The sequence below is a fragment of the Triticum dicoccoides genome, chromosome 6A (genome assembly GCF_002162155.2).
Source record: "Triticum dicoccoides isolate Atlit2015 ecotype Zavitan chromosome 6A, WEW_v2.0, whole genome shotgun sequence".
Lineage (NCBI taxonomy): Eukaryota > Viridiplantae > Streptophyta > Magnoliopsida > Poales > Poaceae > Triticum > Triticum dicoccoides.
The window spans coordinates 497026269-497054209 of record NC_041390.1 but is presented as its reverse complement, the minus strand read 5'-3'; the positions used below and the strand labels follow the sequence as shown (position 1 = coordinate 497054209).

The window sequence follows — 27941 nt, the reverse complement described above, 5'->3', positions numbered from 1 at the left end:
TAAAATATCTAGTACTCCTACTTCCTTTTAGAAACTCACTCATGACATGAAAACATCGCGCAAAAGAAAAAAAGTTGGCCAATGCCATCGATTTTTTTTGAGCGGTTCCAATGCCATCGAAAGGAAAAAAGAAAAGGTTGGGCAATGCGTCTGGCCGACTTGCCAAAAGCCCAAAATCCCCTCCTCAAAACCCTACATCTCCACACAACCCCGAAGCCACCGCAGCCCATCGCCCGCACGACTATAATGCTCGCCGCCTGCGCCTGGAGGCTGTCGCAGCGAGCCGTCACGTTCCTCCCCCGCGTGCGACCCCAAATCCTAAACCCTTTCCCCATGGCCGCCGCCGCCGGCGCCACCTCGCCCAAGCGCCTGAGGGTCTACTCGTCGGCCGCCGGCGACGCCGACTCCTCCAACGGCGCGGGGAACGGCAGGCGCGTGGGGACCCACAACGGCAGCTTCCACTGCGACGAGGCGCTCGGCTGCTTCCTCATCCGCCTCACCTCCCAGTTCGCAGGCGCCGACGTCGTCCGCACCCGCGACTCCCAGGTCTGTCGCTTCGTCACCGGCTCGATTGGCCCGCCATTTCCTGCAAGAAATGTTTCAGCGAATTACATGGTGGTTGTTTCGGCGAGGTGTACATCTATGGGAGCACCGCTTCCTTGCTAGGATTCCTAAAATTTAGGGATGTATTAGCTTGCAGTTATACCTGGATATACTACTAACTCATTATTATTGGTCTATTGGACTTAATTTTGCATCTGGATAGGTGCTGTATGACAGTATGAATGTGAAACTGTAAACTGAAACCCTGCAATGTCGTGTTCTTTGTGCTACGGCCTCCTATCCTATCATATATAATACAGAAAGTCATGACTCCATCTTGCCCACATCTCATGCCAAGTATGCCTTGTAGTTAAGATGTTTTCTTGTCTATATAGACTATAATAGCATGATTTCTCATCTCTTGGCCCTTGTTAGTTTGTAAATTCGTGTCAGTGCCACAATTATTGTTGGGTGAGACTATGTTGTTGTCTTAATGTGCGTGCCCACACTTCATCTGGTTGGATGATTTGCTTACGAAATCCCTATGTATATATGTATGATTTGCTTATGAAATCGCTACATACCAAAAATGATGAATGTCTTGATTTCTTTTTTGTGTTCCTACCTCCTAGTATCATCTACTACAGAAAGTCATGAACTCCATCTTGTTCACATATCATGCTTAGTATGCCATGTAGTTAAGATGTTTTCTTGTGTCAGTTCTACAATTGGTGTTGTGTGATACTATGAAGTTGTCTTAATGTCTGCAGCCGCACTTCATCTGGTTGGATGATTTGCTTCCGAAATCCTTATGTATATATGTATGATTTGCTTACGAAATCCCTACATGGCAAAAATATTGAATGTCTTGATTTTTTTTGTGCTGCTGCCTCCTAGTATCATCTACTAGTACAGAGAGTCATGAACTCCATCTTGTCCACATCTCATGCTTACTATTGCCATGTAGTTAAGATGTTTTCTTGTGTCTACAATAGCATGATTTCTCATCTCATGGCCCCTTTTAGTTTGCAGTTCGTGTCAGTTCTACAATTAGTGTCATGTGAGACTATGAAGTAGTCTTAATGTGGGCAGCTGCACTTCATCTGGTTGGATTTGCTTACGAAATCCCACTTGTATATGATGCAGCAAAAATATTTTAAAATATGCATTGTCATCTATTGTATTCTGTTATGCACTTATTTCTATGTTACCTTTTCTTGTGGAACTTCTCTAGATCCTTGATTCACTGGAGGCCGTGCTTGACGTTGGTGGTGTCTATGATCCCAGCCGGCATCGCTATGATCATCACCAGAAGGGCTTCAACGAGGTCTTTGGACATGGCTTTAACACGAAACTTAGCAGTGCTGGGCTTGTTTACAAGGTACTTCCCATAGACGATGAAGGTCTTGAAACAATAATTCTTTTCCATTAGAAGCTATGTTGTAAAATTGGCAACATCTGCTTCAAATGGGTACCAATCGCACTACATAACTAGGTGGATTCATTGGGGGATTTGTTACTGGATATTGTGAATTTTCATAGCAAATTTTGTCTTATGTATGCACAGCCTTTTCACAATTTGCTAGTTCATCGAAGTTTATAAGTTGCAACTTATACACTTATACTGTAACTTTGTCTTCCAAATGTTAAAATGATGGTTTGCTTATCATTTGTTTTTTTAATACTGCAGCATTTTGGTAAGGAGATAATTGCAAAGGAGCTTCAGCTTAATGAGGAGCATGAAGATGTTCACCGTGTGTATCTTGCCATATACAAAAGCTTTGTTGAGGTGTGAATGTAAACTCATAACCTGCTGTGAAATTTATATTTGTACCTTTTTAATATGGAAAGTTTGATTAAAGGATAGGAGCATGACTGTTAACTAAGGATTAGCAGTACCAGCTGTGAAATTTATGAGCTTAGTTTTTTTTAAAGTAATTTATGAGCCTAGGGTTGCGTAAACATAGGATACCGAGGGTGTGAGTTCCAGAATCTATACTTATTCCTGAATTGTTTCCCGTGTTAGAGTGTAGTTAGCTTTAACATATATATGCGGATTGGCTTAATCGGTGTTGGTTTGGGAAGATGCACTTTATGTTGGCTAAACGAAGTTGCGGTCGGCTGCTTGTAGCTGGCTGTGTGGTTCAGAGATGTTTCTTCCAGGCAGAAAAGGGGTAATATAGGCCTACATTATCAATCAGTTGACAAGTTCTATACTTACGCTCAAAGGTTCGCAAGTTAATAAGGCGTAGAGAACCTCAGTACACGAATTGGCATCTGGTATCAATTTTCTGAGACACATCCTGTTGTCCTTCCTTATTTTATTCGCGTGTTTGTTTGTCTACCGTGTGTATTAATTACCCAATACAATATGATGTGCCAAAGAAGCAATATCTTTTATGTAACAGGCACTTGATGCAATCGATAATGGAATCAATCAATATGACACAGAGCAAACCCCCAAGTATGTGAACAATACACACTTGTCTTCACGTGTTGGGCGCCTTAATCCAGACTGGACTGATCCAGATCAATCACCTGAGAAGGAAAATGCCGCATTTCAAAAGGCAATGGCACTTGCCGGAAGTGAGTTTATGGAGGTATGACTTATGCCTATTTAGTCAGTTGATGTGTTCTATTCATGCACTGCTTAAGGACTTTAATTATGTGTGATATATCTGTGTTTTTTTCCAAATGGGGCTGTCCTGAATTCCATTAGTCCCTAAGCAGAACATGTCCTGTTTGTATGACTATATTTTCGCTTTCATTGCCAGAGTGTCCGCTTTCATGTTAAATCGTGGCTACCTGCAAGATCTATTGTCATGGAGTGTTTGCTGTCAAGAGGAAATGTTGATCCAAGTGGAGAAATCATGGTTTTAGATAGATTCTGCCCGGTAAGATCTTGGTAGTTTTTGGACTATATCCATGTTCGTCCTATGCACAGCTGTGTTTTTGTATGCACATGGAAGCCATGAATGATTAAATGTTATACCTAATCTGGTTTTGTCCGTCTTCAGTGTGCTCCATATTTTTGCTTTTTCCACCTAAAACCATGTTTTTATCGTGCTGTAGAAGTGTTGAAAACTGCTGCGTAATAAGAATTTCAGCCGATGCTTCTAAATACCGGCCCGGATGTTTGATACTTTCTTGCCGATTGCATTAGCTATTCAATATTTATTACTCTCTCTGTCCCTAGCTTATATTATGGGACGGAGGGAGTACTAGTTTTATGCTTCTTCTTTAAACTTATTTCAGCAAGTGCTTTGTTTAATTATTAACTGCCTGGTGTATTGAAGTGCGATGTGATAATACTAAAATTACCGGTGCATGTAACCTGAACGCTTCTCCATTATGGCAGTGGAAACTTCATCTGTTTGAGCTAGAGCAGGAGGTGAAGACTGATCCTCTGACCAAGTATGTGCTGTATGAGGTAAGAAATGTGGCCCCTTCCGGGTTATCCAATATGAATTTCATTGAGTACCTCTAGTTTTCTTTGGACAGTGTGAGTACAATTGTGCATAGTAACCACCAAGAATGCTAATATGGAAACGAAGTGGTGTAATGCTTTAAAGTTGTAATAATGCTGGCAGTTTTGCAGCCAGCACTGCGATCAACTTTCTTCTCATGTTTTTGTTTTTTGTTTGAACTAGTTTCTTCCTGGCATGTTTCTTGTTTCACCATATTTTATACATATGTTGGCTTCTGCATAACTGCAGGATGAGAGGAGCAAAGGCTGGCGAGTGCAGGCCGTCTCTGTTGCACCTGACAGATTCGAGAGCCGAAAGGCTCTCCCAGAGAAGTGGAGGGGCATGAGAGATGATGAACTGTCCAAGGAAACCGGCATCCCTGGCTGTGTGTTCATCCATATGAGTGGCTTCATTGGTGGGAACAAGACCTACGAGGGAGCGCTGGAAATGGCAAGAGCTGCCCTCAAATGCTAATTCAACCGAAGCAACAAGCAGTAAAACAGTCTTACCCATGTTACGACTGATTGAGGTTCATATGCGGCGCTGCACTTGCACCAATTTTATTACCATTGACTAGTTGGTATTTGAGTATGTATCTTTCCGTGGCGTGAAACATCCACCTGATTAGCAGAGATTGGTATCCGTATGAGGCTGAACAAGTAGAGTTATATCATTTGATTAAAGACGATGAAACTCGTTAATTTGTCGCTCTTCACCATTTTTTCATTACTGCTACAAGCATAAGCGACTGAATAATTGTATCGTACATTATCTGCAGTTTCCGAACTGCAAGAAGATTAGTAAGAGTTCCCAGATGAAGAATACGACGGCGAAACACTATGGGATGTCTGTACGTAGAAGACTAAATGCAACCTTATGCACGAGCTATGCAATACAAGGACAAGAATTTTACAGACATTTCAACAGTTTTGTTTCTGAACGACGCGGTCACGTCTTGACACGCTTGGCGTCGGCATAAGCAGTCTCCAGGTCCCCCAGGAAGAAGAGGATCCGGTCAGATATCTGCCTCTTCTCCGCTTCAGCGCCCTGCGGCTTCGCGTCCTTGGCGTCGCAGCTCGTGCCCAGGTAGCTCTGGATCTCGCCTTGGTAGATCAGGTAGTAGTCGTTTCCCTCCCTGATGATCCTGACGCCCCTGGAGGCAACACAACAGAGGGGAGCTTCAGAGTCGCTCACGTACTACTACCTGTAAAACTCACTCACGTATGCTCTGCTGAACTCTGAAGTACAGTACTTATTGACGAACTTACAGGCCGTATCGGTCGCATCGGTCCTGCACGACGAAGACGTCCTTCCAGGGCTTGGCGCCCTCCGGCTCCGGCGCGTAGAAGGCCGTGGCGTCCGCTCCCCACCTGTCCTCGAACAGCTTGCGCCACAGCTCGTCGTCGCAGGTCAACGCGTTCCACTTCCTGCAGACTATACAGCTCGGGCAATTCAGGCCACCGCAAGCTCTGAATTATGCTATAGAAGAACAGGAAATGCCATGATAACATATAAGGAGTAACGGAGGATTTTTGGTGGAGTAGCTGATAATAGGATGTCGACATAAGAAGTGACGGAGGAGTTCTGATCGAAGGCGGCGAGCGAGCGAACCTTGGGGAGCGGCGGCGAGGGACTGGTGATCGAGGAGGTGGAAGATCTTGAAGCACAGCTCCCCAGGCAGCCCGTCCATGGGAGGAATCGCGGGGAGCTCCGAGGGAGAGCGAGCGCGCGACGACGACGATGAGCGGTGAGGAGTGGAAGAGGGTGAGGAGGACGTGAGGGGAACATGCGGCAAGGGGAAGCAAAGGTCGTTGGCCCCGGCTCCCGGTGGTTAGATAGATGCAACGGCTTGCGGTCCCTCGCTCCCTCCCCCGTGTCGACATTCACAAAAGAAGACGATCTGTGCACCTTCCCGGGGCTGACGCGTGGGTCCCGTGGAGGCCGGCGGTGCGCGGTGTCCCTGGCGGTCATAGGGGCCTTGTCTCGGCCTGCGTCGTGCGCTCGTGGTGGTAGATAGAGCGGCGATATGACACCCCGCATGCGGTGGCACGCGCGCATCTGGCAAATCTCGCGCCAACACGCAGATCGCGTCACGTGTGCCACCGCCGCTCCGCCGTGGCGGTGCGGGCGCGATTGGCTTGCCCGGCTGCTCTTGCTCCATCTCCGTTCGACACATGCGCATGCGCTCCATGGCAGTTCGTAGGTAGGCCGTAGGCGCCTTCCTCATTGCAAATGTGGTTTCCGCTTTCGAGATACGTTTACGGACATTCGTTCTTTCCGCCTTCCAGGGCCGTTGCGCTGCACTGGAACACTTTCACACTGGGCGACCGAACTCAGCAGTCAGCGCACAGCGCCGCCGACGCCCCCTCGGCTCTTGTACGTAACCCGCAATGGCGAGGCCCTCACGCCAAACCCTGGCCCCGCCGTCCGCGACCTCCCTCCGCCGCCTGTACGGACACTCGAAGCCGCCTCCTCCCCCGGCCTCGGCGTTCCGGAGAGCCGCGGCGGCGCTCCTCCTCGCCGCGGCCGTGGCGCTGCCCTGCGCCGTGCTGTACCGAGCCGTCGTGTCGAATGCGCCTCCGCCGGTGCAGGTCGTGTGGGATCGCTGGCCCTCGAGGGAGTGGGGCCCGCCACGAGCTCCGGTTGTGGTCCCCGAGCCCGAGGAGGACCGCGACCTCGACCCCATTTCCGCCGACGATCTGGTGTGCTTCCGTCTCCCCTCCCCCTTCCCCACCTCCTCCTCGTTGATGTTGCCAGTCTCTCCTCTGCCTTACTTTTCAGTTCTGTAAATTGAATAGTGAAATTACATATTTCAGGTCGCTAGCATTCTGTTATCCGGCCCTCATTTGTTTCCTTTGCTAATACCCCTAATTTTAGCGTTCGGCCTTTAGAATCAACTGATCAAGCAATTGCTCTGTCCTATATATGGGAACAACCAATTTGATTTGGTGGGCATGAACATGATTTTTGATGTTAAAATCTGCAAACCCTTAAGGAGTGAACGAATACACTTATAGCTGCTGATTTGTATGGCATCATGAATATTCTAAGCTTATTTATTAGTTGGATCTGTTCCACTGTGAGAAATAACTAAACATCTCAAATGATTAGCCTTGTGCTTTATAGTGATATTCAAATGGATTGTACATTTCCTGGTGAAATGTCAACCCTCCTCCTTATTTTAATCATTCCTGTCTTGTTTCGATTGAAATATTTTATTCTTTGGGCTATGTCAGTGATTAGCCTTATGCCTTTCCTTTTTAGCACCACGTCATCAGATGAAATGTGTTTCAGTTTAGCACGCGGTTGATATATGCTACCAAATTGAATTGCTTTCTGAGGCAGAACTTATAAGTTGTTTACTCGGTGTAACAATTAATGTAAAACCATCCTTGTAGGACAGTGAATATCTCAAACTTGAGCAAGTTCTACAAGCGGCTTCTATGGACAATAAGACCATTATATTGACGACGCTTAATGCTGCATGGTCTTCTCCAGGCTCAGTTATAGATCTTTTCATTGATAGCTTCCGGCATGGTGTTAGAACTAGTTCACTACTGAAACACCTTGTGATAATAGCCTTCGACAGGAAAGCATATAGGCGATGTACTGAGATCCATACCTACTGTTATGCTCTTGTAACCGGTAATGTGGACTTTTCTCAAGAGAAGAGGTTTCTGACTGCTGGGTATCTGGAAATGATGTGGACAAGGCTGGATTTCTTGCGCCTAGTTCTTGAAAAAGGTTACAGCTTCATTTTCTCGGTAAATTTCCATGTTTACTTTATTTCCTGCTCTATTGCATTAATATTCTACTTTCATACCAACACAATAAGATGTACCCTTTTCCTAACAATAGCGAACTTGAAAAAGTCAAATCGATAAGCATAAACTGATTTGCTTCTCTTATATGCATTTCAGGATGCAGATATAATGTGGTTTCGCAATCCATTTCCATACTTTTACCCGGATGGAGATCTTCAGGTTGCATGTGATCACTATGTAGGCAATGCAACTGACTTGAGAAACATAGCTAATGGGGGGTTCAACTATGTGAAGTCGAACAATCAAAGCATAGAGTTTTACAAGTTTTGGTATTCTTCACGACTGAGATACCCTGGTTATCATGACCAGGATGTACTTAATTTTATTAAGCATGATCCTTACATTATGGATATTGGATTAACCATTAAGTTTTTAAGTACTACATACTTTGGTGGTATTTGTGAGCCAAGCAAAGATTTAAATGAGGTTTGCACAATGCATGCTAACTGTTGCATTGGATTGCAAAGCAAACTTCATGATTTAAGAATCATCATGGAAGATTGGAGGGATTATATGTCTATGCCACCAAGCTTAAAAACACCTGGGGCATTCTCATGGAGGGTACCACAAAATTGCAGGTATAATGCTACCTTGGAATTAAGTTAGAGATTTTTGTAGATAAAATCAATTATGTACTGTTGTCTAATGTCTAATAATGTTTGGTTCCTTTATGCAGTCTTTCATTGTTAAACCAGTGAGACATGTTTTTGGATGCAAATGGTGTGGTATAGTCAAACATGTCAATTTCTGAGAATTTTGTTGGCAGCTGGAAAGAAAAATGTACTTGAAAGGTTTGTTTACATCATTATTATATCCTCTGTTTTTATCAAGACCAGATTATGATCTTGTATTTACATATGAGTTTGACGATACCCTAGTTGACTCTAGCCTCTGGTGGTCAACAGTTGCTAATGTAGATTCTAAAAAAGAAGAGAAAGACACAATTGGTAGTTTAAGTTTGACGTAAGACTTAAGGCTCAAATTTGGATGGTTTTAACCAAAATAACTTGATTACATTACTTATTGGACACTGTCCAGTGGAGTACCGAATAAGATTCTCAGATTCAATTTTACTGTCTTTCAGGAAAAACCAGTGCATGAGGAACTCCACCTTTTGTTTGAGAAAGACCCGGCTTAGCAGATTATATCTTGAGGACTCTGCCAGTTGATGCCTTCATCAGTGTTATGCATCCTCTACTTTGGAAAATAACCAACACGAAGGTGCAAGCTGTTTCTGTTCTCCAGTTTCCATTTGACAGTGGAGCTGCAGCCTTATGTGCATTTTTTTTAATTGCACCAGTTATGTATACGTTCATCTGTTTGATAAGCACTGCGACAGAGACAGTTGTAGAATCAAACTGAGGGACACTAATAGAGGTGATCTGGACACAGGATTGGTAGATAAGTAACTATACTACTTAAATTACCTTAAGTGATGGTTTCCAGAAGCCTGACACATAGTTTCCTTACCTTTTAGTGGAAGCCCTTTTTCTCCTCTTATTGATAGTCTAAAAACTAGCATGATGCAACTTCATAATTGTCGCAATGTTCAAGAATGAACTTTTAGAACGTGACGGTGAATCTTAATTCGTGACTTGTGACATTATCAATAGGGAACATTCCAAGTTCAAGGGTTGAAGGCATCGGCACAGCAAAAGATGAACTGGCTATGACTTGAGGGGTGGAATCCATGACCATGCAGAATGACTGAATGAGGGGTGGAATGGTATTTTCAGTGTTTATAGGATTCCTGTTGTTTCTAATGCATTGAGGCTCACTTGATTCATTTGGTAAAGTGAATGAAAAACACGAGAATATAAATTTCCCTTTGATGGCACTATTCATTCTTTTGATTGATTCAAAGGAATGGAGTAAAGAAATGTAAATGAAACTACAACTATCATCTGATCTCAGATTCAAGTGAAACAATGCAGAATTTCCAGAAAGTGAAACGACGAAGGATTTCCAGAAATGACGTAAATGGCATTCTGTTTTCCCATTGACATTGCTTTGACTTTTATTTCCCTGTGCTTATTCGAGTCATGTGTTTTTTTTTGTGAATCATGTATAAAACTTATGTGCTTTCCTAGGCTCTGGTTTGTACATGTGTTCCTATCATATTCTTGTGTTCTACTACCTCTGTAGTCTGTACACTAATTATAAGACGTTTTTGCAGTTCAATAGTGTACAGAGGGAGTATTTCATATATTACCAAATCCTGTGAATCAAGAGGTTCAATACCGAGGAAGGAACTTCAGTTGATATCCACTAGAAAATCGAAATACCGAGGAAGGATTTTTTTTTAACAGAACCGAGGAAGGAATTTTAGTTGCTATCCACTAGAAAATGGAAACCAATTGTATGTCATGCAAAAGAGAAGTGTTTTAGGCTGCTAGCTATTTTGACCTCATTAATTGTTAAACACAAACCCATTGAGGCAAGGAAATATACAAATTGTAGCTGGTAGAATCATGCAAATTTGAGAAAGTTCAAGTTTAAGTTGTTCGAATGAGAGTTTTCCTTATTGGTAAACTTTGATTTCATTTAGGCAAACAGAACCAGGACTACCAACAACACAGAAACTGTAAAACCGCATGTCCTACAGGAGGTAAATTTGTATTTGTGACTTTTTAAATAGTATATCATTCTTTTTTTAAAATATGATTTCACATTTGGTTTGATCCTATGAATTCAACTCAAGTGCAAAAAAAATTCCATGATTACAAATTCTAAAAGATAATTGCGGATCAACTTTAGATTTAGTAGTCAAAAAATATTGCATGCTAAAAAAATCTATAAAATAGTTGTGGATCAACTTTAGATCTAGAATTAAGAGAAATAGATCTCATAAATTTACCAAATTATAGGTCAAGCTGAATCAGATTGATGTTTAAATACCTGAAAATTTCACATTTTTCTGAAATATAGAGGTAAACATTGAAAACCTAATTTCCAGGGTTTTTTTTATTTTCCTATTCTTTTCACACATTTTCTTCTTTTTTTGTCGAAGTTTATATTTGTTCTAATACTTTGAAGTTTATTATGAGAAGGTTCTATATATTTAAATGTAATCAAGTACTCTCTCCGATTCCAAAAAAAAGTGTCGCAGTTTACCTTAGTTCAAAACTGCTACACTTTTTTTTTGGATCGGAGGGAGTAAGTTTTATAAGCTCTGAATAATTTTCTTGGATCATGTGTAGTGTAGGATCCTAAATGCATGTTTTTTTTCCTACAAAATGCTCAAGCGCTCAACTCTGAATGTACCACGCTTTTTCCGCACATATAATTGTTCAATTTTTACGAAAGTTTATGTGTTCTAATAATATGAAGTTTACTGTAAAAAAAGGACGTGGATTTTTGGCTCTGGGAAGCATATGCTCCCTAATGAATAGTAAAATCAAAATAAGTAGTAAATAAAATTTTAAAATTCTGATATTTTTTGTAGATGTACATGTTAGTGTAGCAAGTGTGCTTGACAAGTTTCATGCGATACGGGATAACAGTGCTTTGTCTGTGAACAAAAAAACTAAATTAAGTGTAACATTTGGCGTTCCATTAGTTTTTTTACACAGGTCAAAATGCTTAAGTTTTTCCCCTGAAAATTTGCAGATAGCATTTGGATGTGACAATGAACACTTCTATTTTCTTTTGACATTTGTAAAATCCACTTTTAGCACGTAGGAGCTTGTGCTCCCTAGAGCCAAATTGAATATCCGGTAAAAAATTCTATATTTTGAAATATAAGTTCTGTAATTTTTATAAAGCTCTGAATGATTTTTCTAGGATCACCTGAAGTGAAATGCAGGGTCCAAAATGTATGTTTTTCTCTACAAATGCTCAAGCGGTCAGCCCCAATCATGATCTCGCTATTATGTCAAGCAGGTACAGTCTTGTCGCCATAGACAAATGGATACGGTCCGTGTTCATATCAAATCTTGTCTCTGTAGACTAATGGATTTGGTTATTGCTATGACTATATGACTATGAGGCCTAACGATCAATACCCTATTCTGCTTTTCCTACAACAAGGACAATCCCCTACTCTGATGAATCTTCCGGAGCACGTCGTTGATGGAGGTAACCTGCTACTCATCAGGCGCACACATCTTCCTTTCGCTTGCTCAGATGATGGTGTCCACTTCGAAAACAGTGAGCGAAATCACCACACCACACCACATCATTTCAGTTAGACAGACCTTATCTTATCATGAAACCGGGGTCTTATCCGCGATGCTCTGCTCTGACATGCTCGGAGCTCGTTGGGCTTTCTTTCAGTCGAAATCACACCTTCTGTCCAAAGTTGCACTCATGATCACTTTCTTTCTGACGGTTGCTTTTGCACATGTTTTGGCTCTACATATCCGTGGCCGAAGGACGATGAAACCGTATACATACCTGAGACTGTTGAATGCCACTGAACTTGATCATCCTTTGTTGGGTGGTAAAAGATCACCGCTGCAGTGGCGGCATCAGGTCCTCAGCGGCATGATACTATGTGCTGAACCTGGGCGGCGACGGTGAGAAAATCCGACGAGCCAAACTGCAGCCCGTGTGCTAATCCGGCCGGCATTGCTTGTGTCTGAAGAGAAACCACGTCTGCAGGTTTGCGCTTGCGAGGTTCTTTTTCCGGGGAGTCTGGTATGAGATCCTGTGCGGTGTGCCTATCATGGCCGAAGCCAGCGCACCATGCAAAGTTCAGGACGATTGGTCCCTTGGAATAAATCTCGGTGGATATGATATGATACCATGCATGCAATGCAGCAGCATATGTTTTCTTCTTTTCAGCCCGGCTTTACTGAAAACCAGCCAGAGCTACCCGAATGCATATTGTGGCTTTAATCATGGGAATCATAATCCAATTATCCAGGAAGAAAAAGCAGCAGCGATGCATGCACTCTGATGGTAGATCAAAGCCTTTAGTCATTCTCTAATGTCTTTTGAGGGCCGGTCCCTTCGATACTGACTATGACACTGCTCGAGGCAAGGTAGGTGTTCATCGATCCTTTCTTCAAAAGCTGGAGTGGTTGTTGATAACGGTTTTTGGGATGCGATGGCACCTAATTCCTTTGAGGCACGCTTTTTTGCAAGGAGCAAAACTATTTCGAGAAGTCCTATAAGCATGCGTGCACCCTTATCAAACGGCGCTTTTGAAAATTTCAAAAGGATGTACATTTTCGCAAGACATGTGTTCATGTATGTGTGCAATATTCGTTGTTCTTCTTCTCTTTTCTATGCAGATGTACATCCTTGCGCGGTTGCGCCCAAGATATTTCGGTGCCGCAACAGAAACAAAGGCGCGGTGCCTACACTGTTGCTCCCGATCGCTCCGAAATGCAAGCACAAGTGCACCAACAAAGGCTACAGAACGTGCGCGCGGCCTCAGTCCCGAAAGCCAAACATTCGTCACCCAAAGTACATCGCTTTCGTCGTGTCCAGCCCGTGACCCCTCCACGTCGCGCCCGAGCCATGCGATCCGTTGGTTGCGCCCGGGCGGCTGTCTCGACCATGTGATAAGTGCCGCGGAAAAAGGCACTGTAGCCATGTGCCGAACCGAGTGGGTGCGTCGGTTCGCCACTACGGGCTAGCTCCAAAACTGAAAGCGGCAGCTCCCCCGAGCGCCTGCCGGTCTCGGGGCGTCTCCGGCCGTCCGAAGCAAAAAATTCCTTCTCCGCGGCGGCAGAAGCCTCGGCGCCATCTCTGGTTCATGGGCGCCACTTGCGGTAACTGTCTCGCGTCGTCCCGCAGGATGCTGACACTTGTTACCACGCCCTGCGCGTACCTCTTTCGGCTTCGTTTCGACCCGCGCAGCGCAGCGCAGCTCGTATCGTGCGCACATGGAGTGGATACGAGGGCGTGAAAAGAACGGAGGTGAAGGTCTCTGTGCTAGAAACGTGACCACCCAGCGACCTAACGCCAAAAGTCAATAGTACGCAGGGGGGACGTGGAGGCGGGCAGTAGCTGAGTGACAGGTAGCAAACGGCACACCGAAAGTCTGTGCACCACACCGGAGTGCTGCTCGTGCGGCCCCAAACCAGGCCACCTGTCCCCTCCCTAACCCCGTTGCTACGAGATGGTTTTGGTTGCTCGGATAAGTCAAGGTTTTAACATTGTTTTTCTCTGTCTATAATGTAAAGTACGACTGATACAACGACTAATACGTCCGTCAATTGACTGTAGAAGTGGTGTATGACATAATTGAACTCGGAATCTCGAGTGGCATATGGACGGCTTGGTTGGGTGATGCATAGGCCGATGGTTATCCTCCTTTTTTGAAAAATGGGCATTTTTTGAGTTTTTAGTGACATATATTTTAATTTCTTTACATGGATTGTTTACAATTTTAAAAAATACTTCATAATTTGTTCAAGTGCGTGATGCTATGTCTAATTTCCTCTACATGGATTACTACATATACACCTTGTTTCTCTACGACCCTGACATCCTAGTTTCCTTGAGGTCTTGCTCATGTTGACCTAGTAGAAAGATTAAAAAAAGAAGTCACACTTAGATGAGTGACTCTTGTTAAGACATGTGCTAAAAGAGAGCACTACGGTGGCCATATCAAGCCGTGTGGCAACACCGAGTGACGAAGTATTGGAACCCCAAAGGGCAAAGCAGGATCCACTTTCAAGTTCCAACTTCCAAACGAACCGCTCCACTGACCTGCCTACGACCCGCCCGTGCTCATTCTTCGCATTTTCCTCAAGACCAAAAGCCGACGATCGCCTCCCCGCGCCATCTCTATATAAGCCAGCGACCCAGCGCCTCCCATCACACACTTCCTCCACGCTTCCTCCCCCGAGCTACGACGACGACCATCGACTAGCCAGCCAGCTGCTCCTCCGCGCAACCCAGCGGCGAAGCTCGTGAGCTCAGCTCTCTCCCGCTGCCCGGACATGGCGGCGAGAAGGCTCCTCGAGGAGGCGGCGGCGGCCGGCGTGCCGCAGGACTCGCTCAACTCGGACCTGGTCCTCATCCTCGCCGGCCTGCTCTGCGCGCTGGTCTGCGTACTCGGCCTCGGCCTCGTGGCGCGGTGCGCGTGCTCCCGCCGCTGGGCCCGCGCCGCGGACGCCGCCCCGCCCGGCGCCAACAGGGGCGTCAAGAAGGAGGTGCTGCGCGCGCTGCCCACCGTCAGGTACGCCGCCGACGGCGGCGAGGCGTCGGAGGCGGACGAGTGCGCCATCTGCCTCGCCGAGTTCGAGGACGGCCAGCACATGCGGGTGCTGCCGCAGTGCAGCCACGCGTTCCACGCGGCCTGCGTCGACGCCTGGCTGCGCTCGCACTCCTCCTGCCCGTCCTGCCGGCGGGTGCTCGTCGCCGAGCTACCGCGCGGCGAGCGGAGCGGCCGCTGCGGCGCGCGGCCCGGCGGCCTCGACGCGCTCCTCAAGGCGGTGCCGCTGTGCCGCTGACGTCGCTGTAGCTCCGCATTAGTGGCGTGCGCACTCTGGACGAAAGGCCAAGGGAAAAGTGTGTCGAGGGAAATTAGCCGGTGCATAAGCTCACCGGCTAGCTTCTTATTTACCTTTCTCTTGGCTTGGGGGCCTGCTGGGTGTTGATTCTTTCTAGGTGTGGCTACTCTGGAAATGGGAACCATTGAGCATGAAGGCGTGTGTACATACATATTTGATGGGGGGATTTGTGATTGTAACCTATTTGTACATATGTGGAAGTTGCTATAAAAACATGCACTTGGCTTGAACTGGGAATGCGAATTTGGTTGTACTTTCTGGTTGTGTCTCCCGGTTGGAACTAGGGAATTGGCATAAGAATTTGCTAAAGACATGTATACTGAAACGGTCCGTAGTATAACTTTGGCGAAACTCGTGGATGAGCGTGCATGTGCATCACTGGGAGTGTCCTAGTTTTGCATCCAGATTTGTACTACACTGTAAAAAGGTGTTCTCTAATTTTTTTAGTGCTTGGAAATATCTTAAATGATAACTCTTATTCGTAATCCTATCTTTTTATATATTTATTTTGCACCAAGAAAATCTGAAACAATTTATTCATAGCGCAGTACTCGTGTTGTTGACAGGTAAAGTTTCAAGTTTAAATGTAATTTTGTTTAAGAAGAAAAGAAAAGATTTTTTTTTAAAAGATGGGGGTTTCTCCCAGCCTCAACTTTTATCAAAAGGTGAGGCAATAAACATTCAAACCGTTTCACAATGCTCGGCTACAACTAGAGTACTGCAACAGACAAATTACAAACGCAAAGTGCCAACATAGCAACGGTCACACATAACACATCATCCACAACCTATGAATGCAACCTAGATAGCAAACAAAAGGATCAACACTATCACATCCTAGCAGATTTTACGCAAACCAGTTGGTGTTGAGGCGAACAATGTACTTCTGTTGATCATCCGTGGCATCCAATGGCAGGGTTAGGTCCAAGAGATCCTGAACGACTTCTCCTGGTGATGATTGAGAAGCAAAAGACATCGCACGAGAAGGGCAGACTGAGCATCATCGCATATAATCTTTCATTGATGAAGACATGTGCTCAGCTTGTCGAGAATACAACTTGGATCCCGACATGGCCTTGAAAGGCGAATTCATTTCATACATTCCATAAGCTTCACAAGGTAACAATATTAATCACAACTGCGGATTTCTTCCAATGAGAACATAATTCATCAAATGAATCAGGATATGGAATGTTAAGAGAACTAGCAATTGGATGCCAAGTATGAGACACCGCTATACAACCAAGGAACATATGTTGAGTACTTTCCAGCTCATTGCAAAAAACACAAGTTAAATCTTCCTCGATACAACGTTTAGCTAGATTATCCTGGGTGAGGGCCTTGTTATTAATAATCAACCATAGTAACACATGGATTCTAGGGGGCATCAATTTTCCTTATGGAATCCCCAAGGCTATACCCAATCCCACCAAAGTTAATCAGGTTGTAAAAATATTTAACGGAATAGATGTCAGAAGTCTCAAGCATACACACAGGAGTGTCACTGTCAGAAGATAGCCTAACATCTTGCATAACATACACTAATTCCGCCCAGAAAGGAAAAGTCTATTATCAACACATCTTCTAAAATTAAGAATCAGATTAGAACCATCCCACACCTGGGCAATTAAGAAGTTTTGTTGTTAAAAATGGAAAACAATCACAGAATCTAGAGGCTTCTCTCTTGAACACATAACATACGATGATTGAACAAATTACTGTTGGGCAATTGATAGAAAAGCGCATAGTTATGACAATATTCAAGGCAATGATCATGTATATAGGCATCACGTTCGAGACAAGTAGACAAACTCCTGCTTGCATCTACTACTATTACTCCACCAATCGACTGCTATCCAGCATGCATCTATGGTATTAAGTTCATAAAAATAGAGTAACGCCTTAAGTAAGATGACATGATGTAGACAAAGTAAACTCAACTAATATGAATAAACCCTATTGTTTTATTCTTAATGGCAACAATACAAATACGTGACCTATCCCTTTTTGTCACTTGGATATATACCACCGCAAGATTGAACCCATTACAAAGCACCTCTCCCACTGAAAATAAATCAATCTAGTTGGCCAAACCAAACGGATAGATCGGACAGAAATACAAAGCTATAAAAACCATGCATAAAAAATTCAGAAAATACTCAATTACTTCTCATGAATATTCAGATAAAAAACTCACAATTCAACGGATCCCAACAAACACACCGCAAATGAAGATTACATCGGATAGAACTCCAAGAACACCGATGAGAACATTGTATTGAAGATCAAAGAGAGAGAAGTAGTCATCTAGCTGTTGGGAAACGTAGCATGCAATTTCAAAAATTTCCTATTCTCACGCAAGATCTATCTAGGAGATGCATAGCAACGAGAGGGGGAGAGTGTGTCCACGTACCCTCGTAGACCGAAAACAGAAGAGTTTGAGAACACGGTTGATGTAGTCGAACTTCTTCTCGTTCTGACCGATCAAGCACCGAATGTACGGCACCTCTGAGTTCTGCACACATTCAGCTTGATGACGTGCCTCGAACTCTTGATCCAGCAAAGTGTCGAGGGAGAGTTTCGTCAGCACAACGGCATGGTGATGGTGATGGTGAAGTGATTCGCGCAGGGCTTCGTCTAAGCACTACGTGAATATGACCGGAGGCGTAAACTGTGGAGGGGGGGGGGGGCGCCGGACACAGCTAATAATATTTGTTGTGTGTTCTAGCGATGCCACCCTCATATATATAGGTTGGAGGGGAGGAGAGGCAGCCAAGGGGGCGCCCCAAGTAGGAGGAATCCTACTTGGGCACCTCCCAATTCGGCCTCCCCCCTTTCCTATTTCTATTCGGAGTAGGAAGGGAAGAGGGGGAAAGGGGAATCCTATTCCCTTTTTTCCTTTCCTCCTTCCCCTTTCCTTCTACAATTTGGCCAGCCCATATTTGGGGGGGGGGGGGGGCACCAGCCCCTTTGTGGCTGGTGTGTTTCCCCTCTTGGCCCATAAGGCCCATATAGTTTGCTGGGGGTAGCCCAGAACCCCTTCTGGTGACCTGATACGTACCCAGTACCCTCGGAACACTTCCAATGTCCAAATACTATCGTCCTATATATGAATATTTACCTCTCGACCATTTAGAGACTCCTCGTCATGTCCGTGATCTCATCCGGGACTCCAAACAACATTCGATCACCAAATCACATAACTCATATAATACAAAATTGTCATCGAACGTTAAACGTGCGGACCCTACGGGTTCAAGAACTATGTAGACATGACTAAGACACCTCTCCGGTCAATAACCAATAGCGGAACCTGGATGCTCATATTGGTTCCCACATATTCTACGAAGATCTTTATCGCTCACACTGTAATGACAACATACGTTATTCCCTTTGTCGTCGGTATGTTACTTGCCCGAGATTCGATTGTCGGTATCTTCATACCTAGTTCAATCTCATTACCGACAAGTCTCTTTATTCATTCTGTAATGCATCATCCCGTAACTAACTCATTAGTCACATTGCTTGCAAGGCTTATCATGATGTGCATTACCGAGAGGTCCCAGAGATACATCTCCGATACTCGGAGTGACAAATCCTAATCTTGATCTATGCCAACCCAACAATCACCTTCGGAGATACCTGTAGAGCATATTTATGATCACCCAGTTACGTTGTGACATTTGATTGCACACAAGGTATTCCTCCAATGTTCGTGAGTTGCATAATCTCATAGTCAAAGAAATATGTATAAGTCATAAAGAAAGCAATAGCAATAAAATTTAATGATCATTATGTTGAGCTAACGAATGGGTCTTGTCCATCACATCATTATCCTAATGATGTGATCCTGTTCATCAAAGGACAACACATGTCTATGGTTAGGAAACTTAACCATCTTTGATTAACGAGCTAGTCTAGTAGAGGCTTACTAGGGACACAGTGTTTTGTGTATGTATCCACACATGTATCAAGTTTCCGGTTAATACAATTCTAGCATGAATAATAAATATTTATCATGATATAAGGAAATATAAAATAACAACTTTATTATTGCCTCTAGGGCATATTTCCTTCAGTCTCCCACTTGCACTAGAGTCAGTAATCTAGTTCACATCGCCATGTGATTTAACACTAATAGTTCACATCTTTATGTGATTAACACCCATAGTTCACATCGCCATGTGACCAACACCCAATGGGTTTACTAGAGTCAATAATCTAGTTCACATTGCTATGTGATTAATGAAGGAAATATGCCCTAGAGGCAATAATAAAGTTGTTATTTATATTTCCTTATATCATGATAAATGTTTATTATTCATGCTAGAATTGTATTAACCGAAAACTTAGTACATGTGTGAATACATAGACAGACAAAGTGTCCCTAGTATGCCTCTACTTGACTAGCTCGTTAATCAAAGATGGTTAAGTTTCCTAGACATGGACACGTGTTGTCATTTGATGAACGGGATCACATCATTAGAGAATGATGTGATGGACAAGACCCATCCGTTAGCTTAGCATAATGATTGTTCAATTTTATTGCTACTGCTTTTTTCATAACTTATACATGTTCCTCTGACTATGAGATTACGCAACTCCTGAATACCGGAGGAACACCTTGTGTGCTATCAAACGTCACAACGTAACTGGTTGATTATAAATATGCTCTACAGGTGTCTCCGATGGTGTTTGTTGAGTTGGCATAGATCGAGATTAGGATTTGTCACTCCGTGTATCGGAGAGGTATCTCTGGGCCCTCTCGGTAATACACATCACTATAAGCCTTGCGAGCAATGTGACTAATGAGTTAGTTACGGGATGTTGCATTACGGAACGAGTAAAGAGACTTGTCGGTACCAAGATTGAACTAGGTATTGAGATACCTACGATCGAATCTCGGGCAAGTAACATACCGATGACAAAGGGAACAACGTATGTTGTTATGCGGTTTGACCGATAAAGATCTTCGTAGAATATGTAGGAGCCAATATGAGCATCCAAGTTCCTCTATTGGTTATTGACCGGAGATGTGTCTCGGTCATGTCTACATAGTTCTCGAACCCGCAGGGTCCGCATGCTTAACGTTCTGTGACGATTTGTATTATGAGTTATGTGATTTGATGATGGAAGTTTGTTCGGAGTCCCAGATGAGATCAGGGACATGACGAGGAGTCTCGAAATGGTCGAGACGTAAAGATCGATATATTGGAAGGCTATATTCGGACATCGGAAAGGTTCCGAGTGATCCGGGTATTTTTCGAAGTACCGGAGAGTTACGAGAATTCGTATTGGGCCTTAATGGGCCATACGGGAAAGGAGAGAAAGGCCTCAAGGGTGGCCACGCCCCTTCCCCATGGACTGGTCCGAATTGGACTAGGGAAAGGGGGCGCCCCCTTCCTTCCTTCTCCTTCTCCCTTCCCTTTTTCCTATTCCATGTAGGAGGTGGAATCCTACTAGGACTAGGGAGTCCTAGTAGGACTCCACACTTTAGGACGCGCCCTATGAGGGCCGGCCTCCTACTCCCTTCATCCTTTAAATACGTGGCCAGGGGGCACCCCATAGACACACAAGTTGATCATTGATCTCTTAGCCGTGTGCGGTGCCCCCTCCATCATAATCCACCTCGGTCATATCGTAGCGGTGCTTAGGCGAAGCCCTGTTCCGGTAGCATCATCATCGTCGTTATCATGCCATCGTGTTGACGAAGCTCTCCTCGACACTCTACTGGATCGTGAGTTCGTGGGACGTCACCGGGTCGAACGTGTGTAGATTGCGGAGGTGCTGTACTTTCTGTACTAGGATTGATCGATTGTGAAGGCGTATGACTACATCAACCACGTTGTCATAACGCTTCCGCTTACGATCTACGAGGGTATGTGGACAACACTCTTCCACTCTCGTTGCTATGCATCACCATGATCTTGCGTGTGCGTAGTAATTTTTTTTGAAATTACTGTGTTCCCCAACAGTGGCATCCGAGCCAGGTCTATGCGTAGATGTTATATGCACGAGTAGAACACAAAGGAGTTGTGGGCGTGGGTATATACATATTGCTTGCCGTCACTAGTTGATTCTGGATTCAACGGTATTGTTGGATGAAGCGGCTCAGACCGACATTACGCGTATGCTTACGCGAGACTGGTTCTACCGACGTGCTTCGTACACTGGTGGCTAGTGGGTGTTTGTTTATCCAACTTTAGTTGAATCGGATTCAATGAACAGGGTTCTTTCTGAAGATCAAAAAGCAATCACTATACCGCGTTGTGGTTTTTTGATGCGTAGGTAAGAACGGTTCTTGCTCAGCCCGTAGCAGCCACGTAAAACTTGCAACAACAAAGTAGAGGACGTCTAACTTGTTTTTGCAGGGCATGTTGTGATGTGATATGGTCAACACGTGATGAGATATAAATTGTTGTATGAGATGATCATGTTTTGTTAAAGTTATTGGCAACTGGTAGGAGCCTTATGGTTGTCTCTTTATTGCATAAGATGCAAGCGCCATATAATTGCTTTACTTTATCGCTATGCGATAGCAATAGTTGGTGAGACGACCATGTGACGACACGTTGATAGAGATCAAGATGATGGATATCATGGTGTCATACCGGTGACGATAGAGATCATGACGGTGTATTGGAGATGGAGATCAAAGGCACAAGATGATGATGGCCATATCATGTCACATATTTTGATTGCATGTGATGTTTATCCTTTATGTATCTTATTTTGCTTAGTTCGGCGGTAGCATTATAAGATGATCTCTCACTAAATTTCAAGGTATAAGTGTTCTCCCTAAGCATGCACCGTTGTGACAGTTCATCATGCCGAGACACCATGTGATGATCGGGTGTGATAAGCTCTACGTTCACATACAACGGGTGCAAGCCAGTTTTGCACACGCAGAATACTCAGGTTAAACTTGACGAGCCTAGCATATGCAGATATGGCCTCGAAACACTGGAGACCGAAAGGTCGAGCGTGAATCATATAGTAGATATGATCAACATAGTGATGTTCACCATTGAAAACTACTCCATCTCACGTGATGATCGGACATGGTTTAGTTGATTTGGATCACGTGATCATTTATATGACTAGAGGGATGTCTATCTAAGTGGGAGTTCTTAAGTGATATGATTAATTGTACTTTAATTTATCATGAACTTAGTCATGATTGTATTTGCATAACTATGTTGTAGATCAATAGCTCGCGATGTAGTTCCCCGTTTATTTTTGATATGTTCCTAGAAAAAAACTATGTTGAAAGATGATAGTAGCAATGATGCGGACTAGGTCCGTGATCTGAGGATTATCCTCATTGCTGCACAAAATAATTATGTCCTTGATGCACCGCTAGGTGACGGACCTATTGCAGGAGCAGATACAGACTTTATGAACATTTGGTAAAGCTCGGTATGATGACTACTTGATAGTTTAGTGCACCATGCTTTACGGCTTAGAACCGGGACTTCAAAAACGTTTTGAATGCCACAGAGCATATAAGATGTTATAAGAGTTGAAATTGGTATTTCATACTCATGCCCGTGTCAAGAGGTAGAAGACCTCTGACAGTACTTTGCCTACAAGATGGAGGAGAATAGCTCAACTAGTGAGCATGTGCTCAATTGTCTGGGTACTACAATTGCTTGAATCAAGTGGGAGTTGATCTTCCAGATAAGATAGTAATTGACAAAGTTCTCTAGTCACTATCACCAAGTTACTAGAACTTAGTGATGAACTATAATATGCAAGGGATAACGAAAGTAATTCCCAAGCTCTTCACGATGCTGAAATCGGCGAAGGTAGAAATCAAGAAATAGCATCAAGTGTTGATGGTTAACCGGACCACTAGTTTCAAGAAAAAGGGCAAAGGGAAAGAAAGAGGAACTTCAAAGAAGAATAGCAAGCAAGTTACTGCTCCCATGAAGAAGCTCAAAGCTAGACCCAAGCCTGGAATTGAGTGCTTCTACCGCAAAGGAAATGGTCACTGGAAGTGGAACTGCCCTAGATACTTGGCGGATAAGAAGGATGGCAAAGTGAACAAAAGTATATATTTGATATACATGTTATTGATGTGTACTTTACTAGTGTTTTTAACAACACCTTAGTATTTGATACTGGTTCAGTTACTAAGAGTAGTAACTCGAAACGGGAGTTGCAAAATAAACAGATACTAGTTAAGGGTGAGGTGATGATGTGAGTTGGAAGTGATTCCAAGGTTGATAAGATCACCATCGCACACTCCCTTTATCTTCAGGATTAGTGTTGAACCTAAAATAAATGTTATTTGGTGTTTGCGTAGAGCATAATATGATTGGATCATGTTTATTTGAAAGTGCGTTATATCGACTAGAGGGGGGGTGAATAGGCGATTTTTATGAAAGTCTTCAAAACATGGGAGTTTTGAAGACAAACGATAAAATTAAACCTATTACCATGCAGCGGAAGGTAGGCTACACTAGGCAAACCATAGTCAAGTATTCAATGAAGTGAAAGCACAAAGACTAATAGCAGCTAGGTAGTAAGGATCAGGTAGGAAGATATTGTGAAGCCAAACAGAACACGCAGTCGCTCAGTGAAGACAAATGATAGAACAAACATACAATGACTTCATAAGGAGTAACAGTAAGTAAAGTGAAGTGAAGATGAAACCAGTGACTCGTTGAAGACAATGATTTGTTGGACCAGTTCCAGTTGCTGTGACAACTGTACGTCTGGTTGGAGCGGCTAGGTATTTAAACCTTAGGACACACAGTCCCGGACACCCAGTCCTGAACACGCAGCTCAGGACACCCAGTCCTCACCGTATTCTCCTTGAGCTAAGGTCACATAGACCTCGCCCAATCACTCCGGTAAGTCTTCAAGGTAGACTCCCAAACCTTCACAGACTTCGTTCATCGGCAATCCACAATGTCTCTTGGATGCTCAGAACGCGACGCCTAACCGGCTGGAGGATGCACAGTCCTCAAGTGTAATAAGTCTTCAGATCACACAGACAAGAAGACTTAAGTGATGCCCAATTCTCTCTGGCTCTGGTGGTTAGGGCTTTATCCTCGCAGGGAATTCTCTCTCAAAGGCTTCGAGGTGGGTTGCTCTCAAACGACAAAAGCCATACTTTCAATCTGAGCAGCCAACTGTTTATGGTTGTAGGGGGTGGGCTATTTATAGCCACTTGGCAACCCGACCTGATTTGTCCGAAATGACCCTGGGTCACTAAGGAACTGACACGTGTCCCAACGGTCAGATTTCAAACTCACACGGCAACTTTACTTGGGCTACAAGCAGAGCTGACTTGTCCGACTCTAGACAAGATTCGCTCTCATAGTCTTCACTCGAAGACATAGGTTTTTGGTTTAGGCATCACTTCAGTCATTCTGACTGGTTCTGTTGGACCCCACTTAACAGTACGGTGGTTCCTATGACTCAACACAAAAGAAAAAGAACTACGAAAGATCTAAGTCTTCGAGCTCCATAGGCTTCATATCATGTCTTCTCTTGTCATAGTCTTCAATGTGAATATCTTCATATACCACCTTTGACTTCAATGTCTTCATAAAGTTTTAGGGGTCATCTCTGGTAGTAAAACTGAATCAATGAGGGACTTCTACCTGTGTTATCCTGTAATTCTCACAAACACATTAGTCCCTCAACTAGGTTTGTCGTCAATACTCCAAAACCAACTAGGGGTGGCACTAGATGCACTTACAATCTCCCCCTTTTTGGTGATTGATGACAAACTAGTTGAAGTTTTCAACGGGGAATATAATCTGTGAAATTGTAAAGAATAAGGAATTGTCTTCATAAGTTGCAAGGGCTCCCCCTGAAGATGTGCATATAAGTTAATTTGCTTTTTGGAATGCAAATGCACATGGCAGGTGGTACTTGTGGAGATCCACTTCAACTTATGATGACAATCCACTATGCATGTGAAAGTATATGAAGATAATGCCATGCATAATGGAAAATGGACGTCTGCAGAATGAGCTAAGTGCAGAATTTATCGTCGCACATGCGGAATTTATCTTCGCAAAACAAGGTGGCAAATAAGTAGCAGACGACCATCTAGTTTAAGTGTTACAACTCATAAGAACCAAATGTAGCAAAAAAACGAGAGTTGTAAGCATGAAGCAAAATATAAGGCACCCGCCCATATGAACCCGCTTGAAGACTATCAATCTCATATGCTTCTCCCCCTTTTGTCAGTAATGACCAAAAAGGTTTGAAGACATAGAGCTTCTACTCGTTCCCATGAGGAGTAGGTGAAGTAGCAGGGTTGTTGGTGTTGTTTGGCGGTGCAGAAGAGCTTGGAGGTGCTGAAGGAGGTGGCGGTGAAGTAGCATCATCTTCTTCCTCAATAATTCTGGCAGTGACTGTGGCAGCAGAGGAAGAGAACTCAGAGTCTTCAAGGGATGGAGTTCCTAGCAGCACAGCCCTTCGAGGAGGTGTGGAGTCAAACTTGAATCTCTCAGTGAAGCCATCCTCTTGAAGATCAGCTTCAGAAAGCATCATCGTTAGCCCTTTCCATGTGCGGCGACAGGTTTCATGGGCAACGAAAGCATTCTTGGTGGCAAGATTTCGAGTGCGATTAACATCCACCAAGAGGCTTTTCATCTGATGCTTCAGCCAGTCATGATGCCTATCCTGTTTCCGATGTAGAGCCACAAGAAGCTCTCGGTCGTTGAGAACACGAGTGCGCTTCTTGGGTCTTGGAGCAGTGGCACTGTTAGTGGCTTCAGTTGCAGCAGGGTGTGGTGCACGTGTAGTGCCAGCCAAAGGATACACCCGAGAAACTGCTTCAACGCCTTCAACGTTCTGAGTAAAACTCTGATGTTCTGCATTCTGAAGACTTGGAGGTTGCTTGGCAGGCTCAAAATATATGGCTTCAGTAGACATGTCCACGTCAGGAAAGAAGATCCGATGGTTGCGGGTTCAGGGCTGATACGAGATGGCGGAGTGTAGCTTGATCAGCCGCATGACCCAAGGGGCGTAGAACTTCAAACCAAACAGATCAATGCCTGATGCAGCAAGTTGGCGTATGAAGAAGTCCTGTGCATTGAAGCATTTGCCATGAAGTATATAGAAGACCAAAGTCTTCATTGCACCCTGAAGCTTGGCATTTGGAGAGTGCCCTTTGATAGGCCAGAGAGTTCGTCTGATGATGTGATAGATGGTTCTGGGCAGGTACTCAAGGTCTTCAACGAAGAACTCTGTGGGATAAGCAGCATCTTGGGGCAATGGCTTCATCATGCTGAGCATTTGACTCATATCAGGTTCTGGCCGCTGAAAGATGCTCTCAATAGCTTCAGCATGCAGCTGACAACCTTGCTCGAAGAGATCGCCAGGAGTGGGCAAGCCAATGAGCTCAATGATGTCAAATGCATTGGCTTCGTGATGAACATTGCCAGTCATCCACTCCAGGACCCAAGTCTTCGGATCTCTGCTGTACCCTTTGATGTGAAGTGTGGCATAGAATTGTAGCAGCAGCTCTTCATTCCAATGCTCTTCATCAGTAACAAACTGCAGCAGACCCACTTGCTTGAAGCAATCCAACGCTTCTTCTAGACAGGGCAGACCAGCTATAGCTTCAACATCAAGGCGCTTGTGTGGGAAGATGCGACCTTGGTTGTAAAGAATGCAAGAGTAATAGCTTTGCTGAGGATAGCTCCAGAACCGATCAGATGATATCCTTTCCCTTGAGTAGGGGTTCCTGGAGCTATTGAAGAACATGTTGTCTGCCCTGAAGCCATTGATGTTGAAGGAGCCAGGTGCTGATGTAGGACCTGGAAACCTTGGCAGTCTTGGGATTGGCTTCTGGACCTGAGGCCTGTGCTCAACATGATAGTTGAATTGGGGACCGGCAGCAGACTCAGGAACTGAAGTGGCGGGATCAGTGGCTTCGCTGTCTTCTGAAGCTTTTGCTGGGGAGGGCTCCACATTGGCTTCATTGGTGTTTGTGGCGGCCTCAAGATTTTCATCCTCCACTTGACTAGCTGGAGGGTCGGTCACAGGCATGTTCTCCTGGAGAACTGCTTCTTGGTGGAACAAGGGAGTGGGATCTTGTGGTACTTCTTCTTCTGCGGCTGATGCAGCCGGAATGTCTTCAGCAGAGACTTGAGGCCTTGGACCTTTGCGAAGCCTGCGGAACGCAGACGATGCCTGTGGAGTTGAAGTGGGCTGGGCCTCATAGTCTTCTTCCTCTTGTGGGCGATCCGCCCATGAAGCATCCTATGCAAGTGGCGTCAGTGGACGACCAATGCTGATGAGTTCGCTGTTTTCAAACTAAGGAAGGACTGCATCATCTTCTACATTGTCATGATGACCAATGTCTTCAGCAGTGATGGGATCAGCTGCTGGAATGTCGTCAGCTTCAGGAGCCTCTGTGGAAGCAGGCTCATGAACTGTCAGTTGACGTTCTGCGTCAGGATGAACCATAGAAATGGGTTCAACTATCAAGGGCTCTGTGGGAGCAGCCCAAGCTTTCTTGGTCTTTCTCTTTTTCTTGGTGGGGGCAGTAGGAGAGGCTTCAGAGTGTTTCCTCTTCCTGGCTTCAGCCTCAGCAGTTCGTGTCTTCTTGAGCTCTGAAGCTGTTGACCGGCTCTTTGGCTTCGAGCCAGTCATTCTTGTTGGGAAGA

At 44.4% G+C, this 27941-nt stretch overlaps 4 protein-coding genes across 9 annotated transcripts; 3 read left to right on the top strand and 1 right to left on the bottom strand.

The window, feature by feature from the left end:
- Positions 1 to 217: 217 nt before the first annotated feature.
- LOC119317460 (MYG1 protein C694.04c-like) lies at positions 218 to 4711 on the top strand. The gene is made up of 7 exons (XM_037591924.1): positions 218 to 546; positions 1778 to 1924; positions 2234 to 2332; positions 2952 to 3143; positions 3318 to 3437; positions 3902 to 3973; positions 4260 to 4711. Exons 1-7 carry the CDS (start codon positions 247 to 249, stop codon positions 4482 to 4484), a joined length of 1155 nt encoding a protein of 384 aa, XP_037447821.1. The 5' UTR covers positions 218 to 246; the 3' UTR covers positions 4485 to 4711.
- LOC119317461 (probable E3 ubiquitin ligase complex SCF subunit sconB) lies at positions 4712 to 6068 on the bottom strand. Of its 2 annotated transcripts, XM_037591926.1 has the most exons (3): positions 5622 to 5842; positions 5279 to 5444; positions 4712 to 5163 (listed from the first exon to the last, which is right to left on the bottom strand). In XM_037591926.1, exons 1-3 carry the CDS (start codon positions 5698 to 5700, stop codon positions 4959 to 4961), a joined length of 450 nt encoding a protein of 149 aa, XP_037447823.1. In that variant the 5' UTR covers positions 5701 to 5842; the 3' UTR covers positions 4712 to 4958. The 2 variants fall into 2 exon arrangements, with proteins under 2 accessions (XP_037447823.1, XP_037447822.1); XM_037591925.1 differs by lacking the exon at positions 4712 to 5163 and having other exon boundaries at positions 5359 to 5489; positions 5622 to 6068.
- A 162-nt stretch (positions 6069 to 6230) lies between these two features.
- On the top strand, positions 6231 to 10574 carry LOC119317459 (uncharacterized protein At4g15970-like). Of its 5 annotated transcripts, XM_037591920.1 has the most exons (7): positions 6231 to 6712; positions 7414 to 7774; positions 7931 to 8412; positions 8511 to 8625; positions 8919 to 9055; positions 9448 to 9560; positions 10011 to 10570. In XM_037591920.1, exons 1-4 carry the CDS (start codon positions 6243 to 6245, stop codon positions 8530 to 8532), a joined length of 1335 nt encoding a protein of 444 aa, XP_037447817.1. In that variant the 5' UTR covers positions 6231 to 6242; the 3' UTR covers positions 8533 to 8625; positions 8919 to 9055; positions 9448 to 9560; positions 10011 to 10570. The 5 variants fall into 5 exon arrangements, with proteins under 5 accessions (XP_037447817.1, XP_037447818.1, XP_037447816.1 ...); XM_037591921.1 differs by lacking the exon at positions 9448 to 9560 and having other exon boundaries at positions 10011 to 10574; XM_037591919.1 differs by lacking the exon at positions 10011 to 10570 and having other exon boundaries at positions 9448 to 10001.
- A 3956-nt stretch (positions 10575 to 14530) lies between these two features.
- LOC119317458 (RING-H2 finger protein ATL8-like) lies at positions 14531 to 15546 on the top strand. The gene has a single exon (XM_037591918.1). It carries the CDS (start codon positions 14731 to 14733, stop codon positions 15241 to 15243), a length of 513 nt encoding a protein of 170 aa, XP_037447815.1. The 5' UTR covers positions 14531 to 14730; the 3' UTR covers positions 15244 to 15546.
- Positions 15547 to 27941: the final 12395 nt, after the last annotated feature.

Bases quoted from the DNA above. Each gene is read 5' to 3' on its own strand.
- LOC119317461 (XM_037591925.1), bottom strand. From the start codon at position 6,068: ATGCGCGCGTGCCACCGCATGCGGGGTGTCATATCGCCGCTCTATCTA. The intron at 5,490-5,621 runs GTTCGCTCGCTC...GTTCTTCTATAG, and splicing joins CCTCGCCGCCGCTCCCCAAG to CATAATTCAGAGCTTGCGGT.
- LOC119317458 (XM_037591918.1), top strand. From the start codon at position 14,731: ATGGCGGCGAGAAGGCTCCTCGAGGAGGCGGCGGCGGCCGGCGTGCCG.
- LOC119317460 (XM_037591924.1), top strand. From the start codon at position 247: ATGCTCGCCGCCTGCGCCTGGAGGCTGTCGCAGCGAGCCGTCACGTTC. The intron at 2,333-2,951 runs GTGTGAATGTAA...TTTATGTAACAG, and splicing joins TATACAAAAGCTTTGTTGAG to GCACTTGATGCAATCGATAA. The intron at 3,144-3,317 runs GTATGACTTATG...TTTCATTGCCAG, and splicing joins CCGGAAGTGAGTTTATGGAG to AGTGTCCGCTTTCATGTTAA.
- LOC119317459 (XM_037591921.1), top strand. From the start codon at position 6,243: ATGTGGTTTCCGCTTTCGAGATACGTTTACGGACATTCGTTCTTTCCG. The intron at 6,713-7,413 runs GTGTGCTTCCGT...CTTGTAGGACAG, and splicing joins CCATTTCCGCCGACGATCTG to TGAATATCTCAAACTTGAGC. The intron at 7,775-7,930 runs GTAAATTTCCAT...TATGCATTTCAG, and splicing joins GTTACAGCTTCATTTTCTCG to GATGCAGATATAATGTGGTT.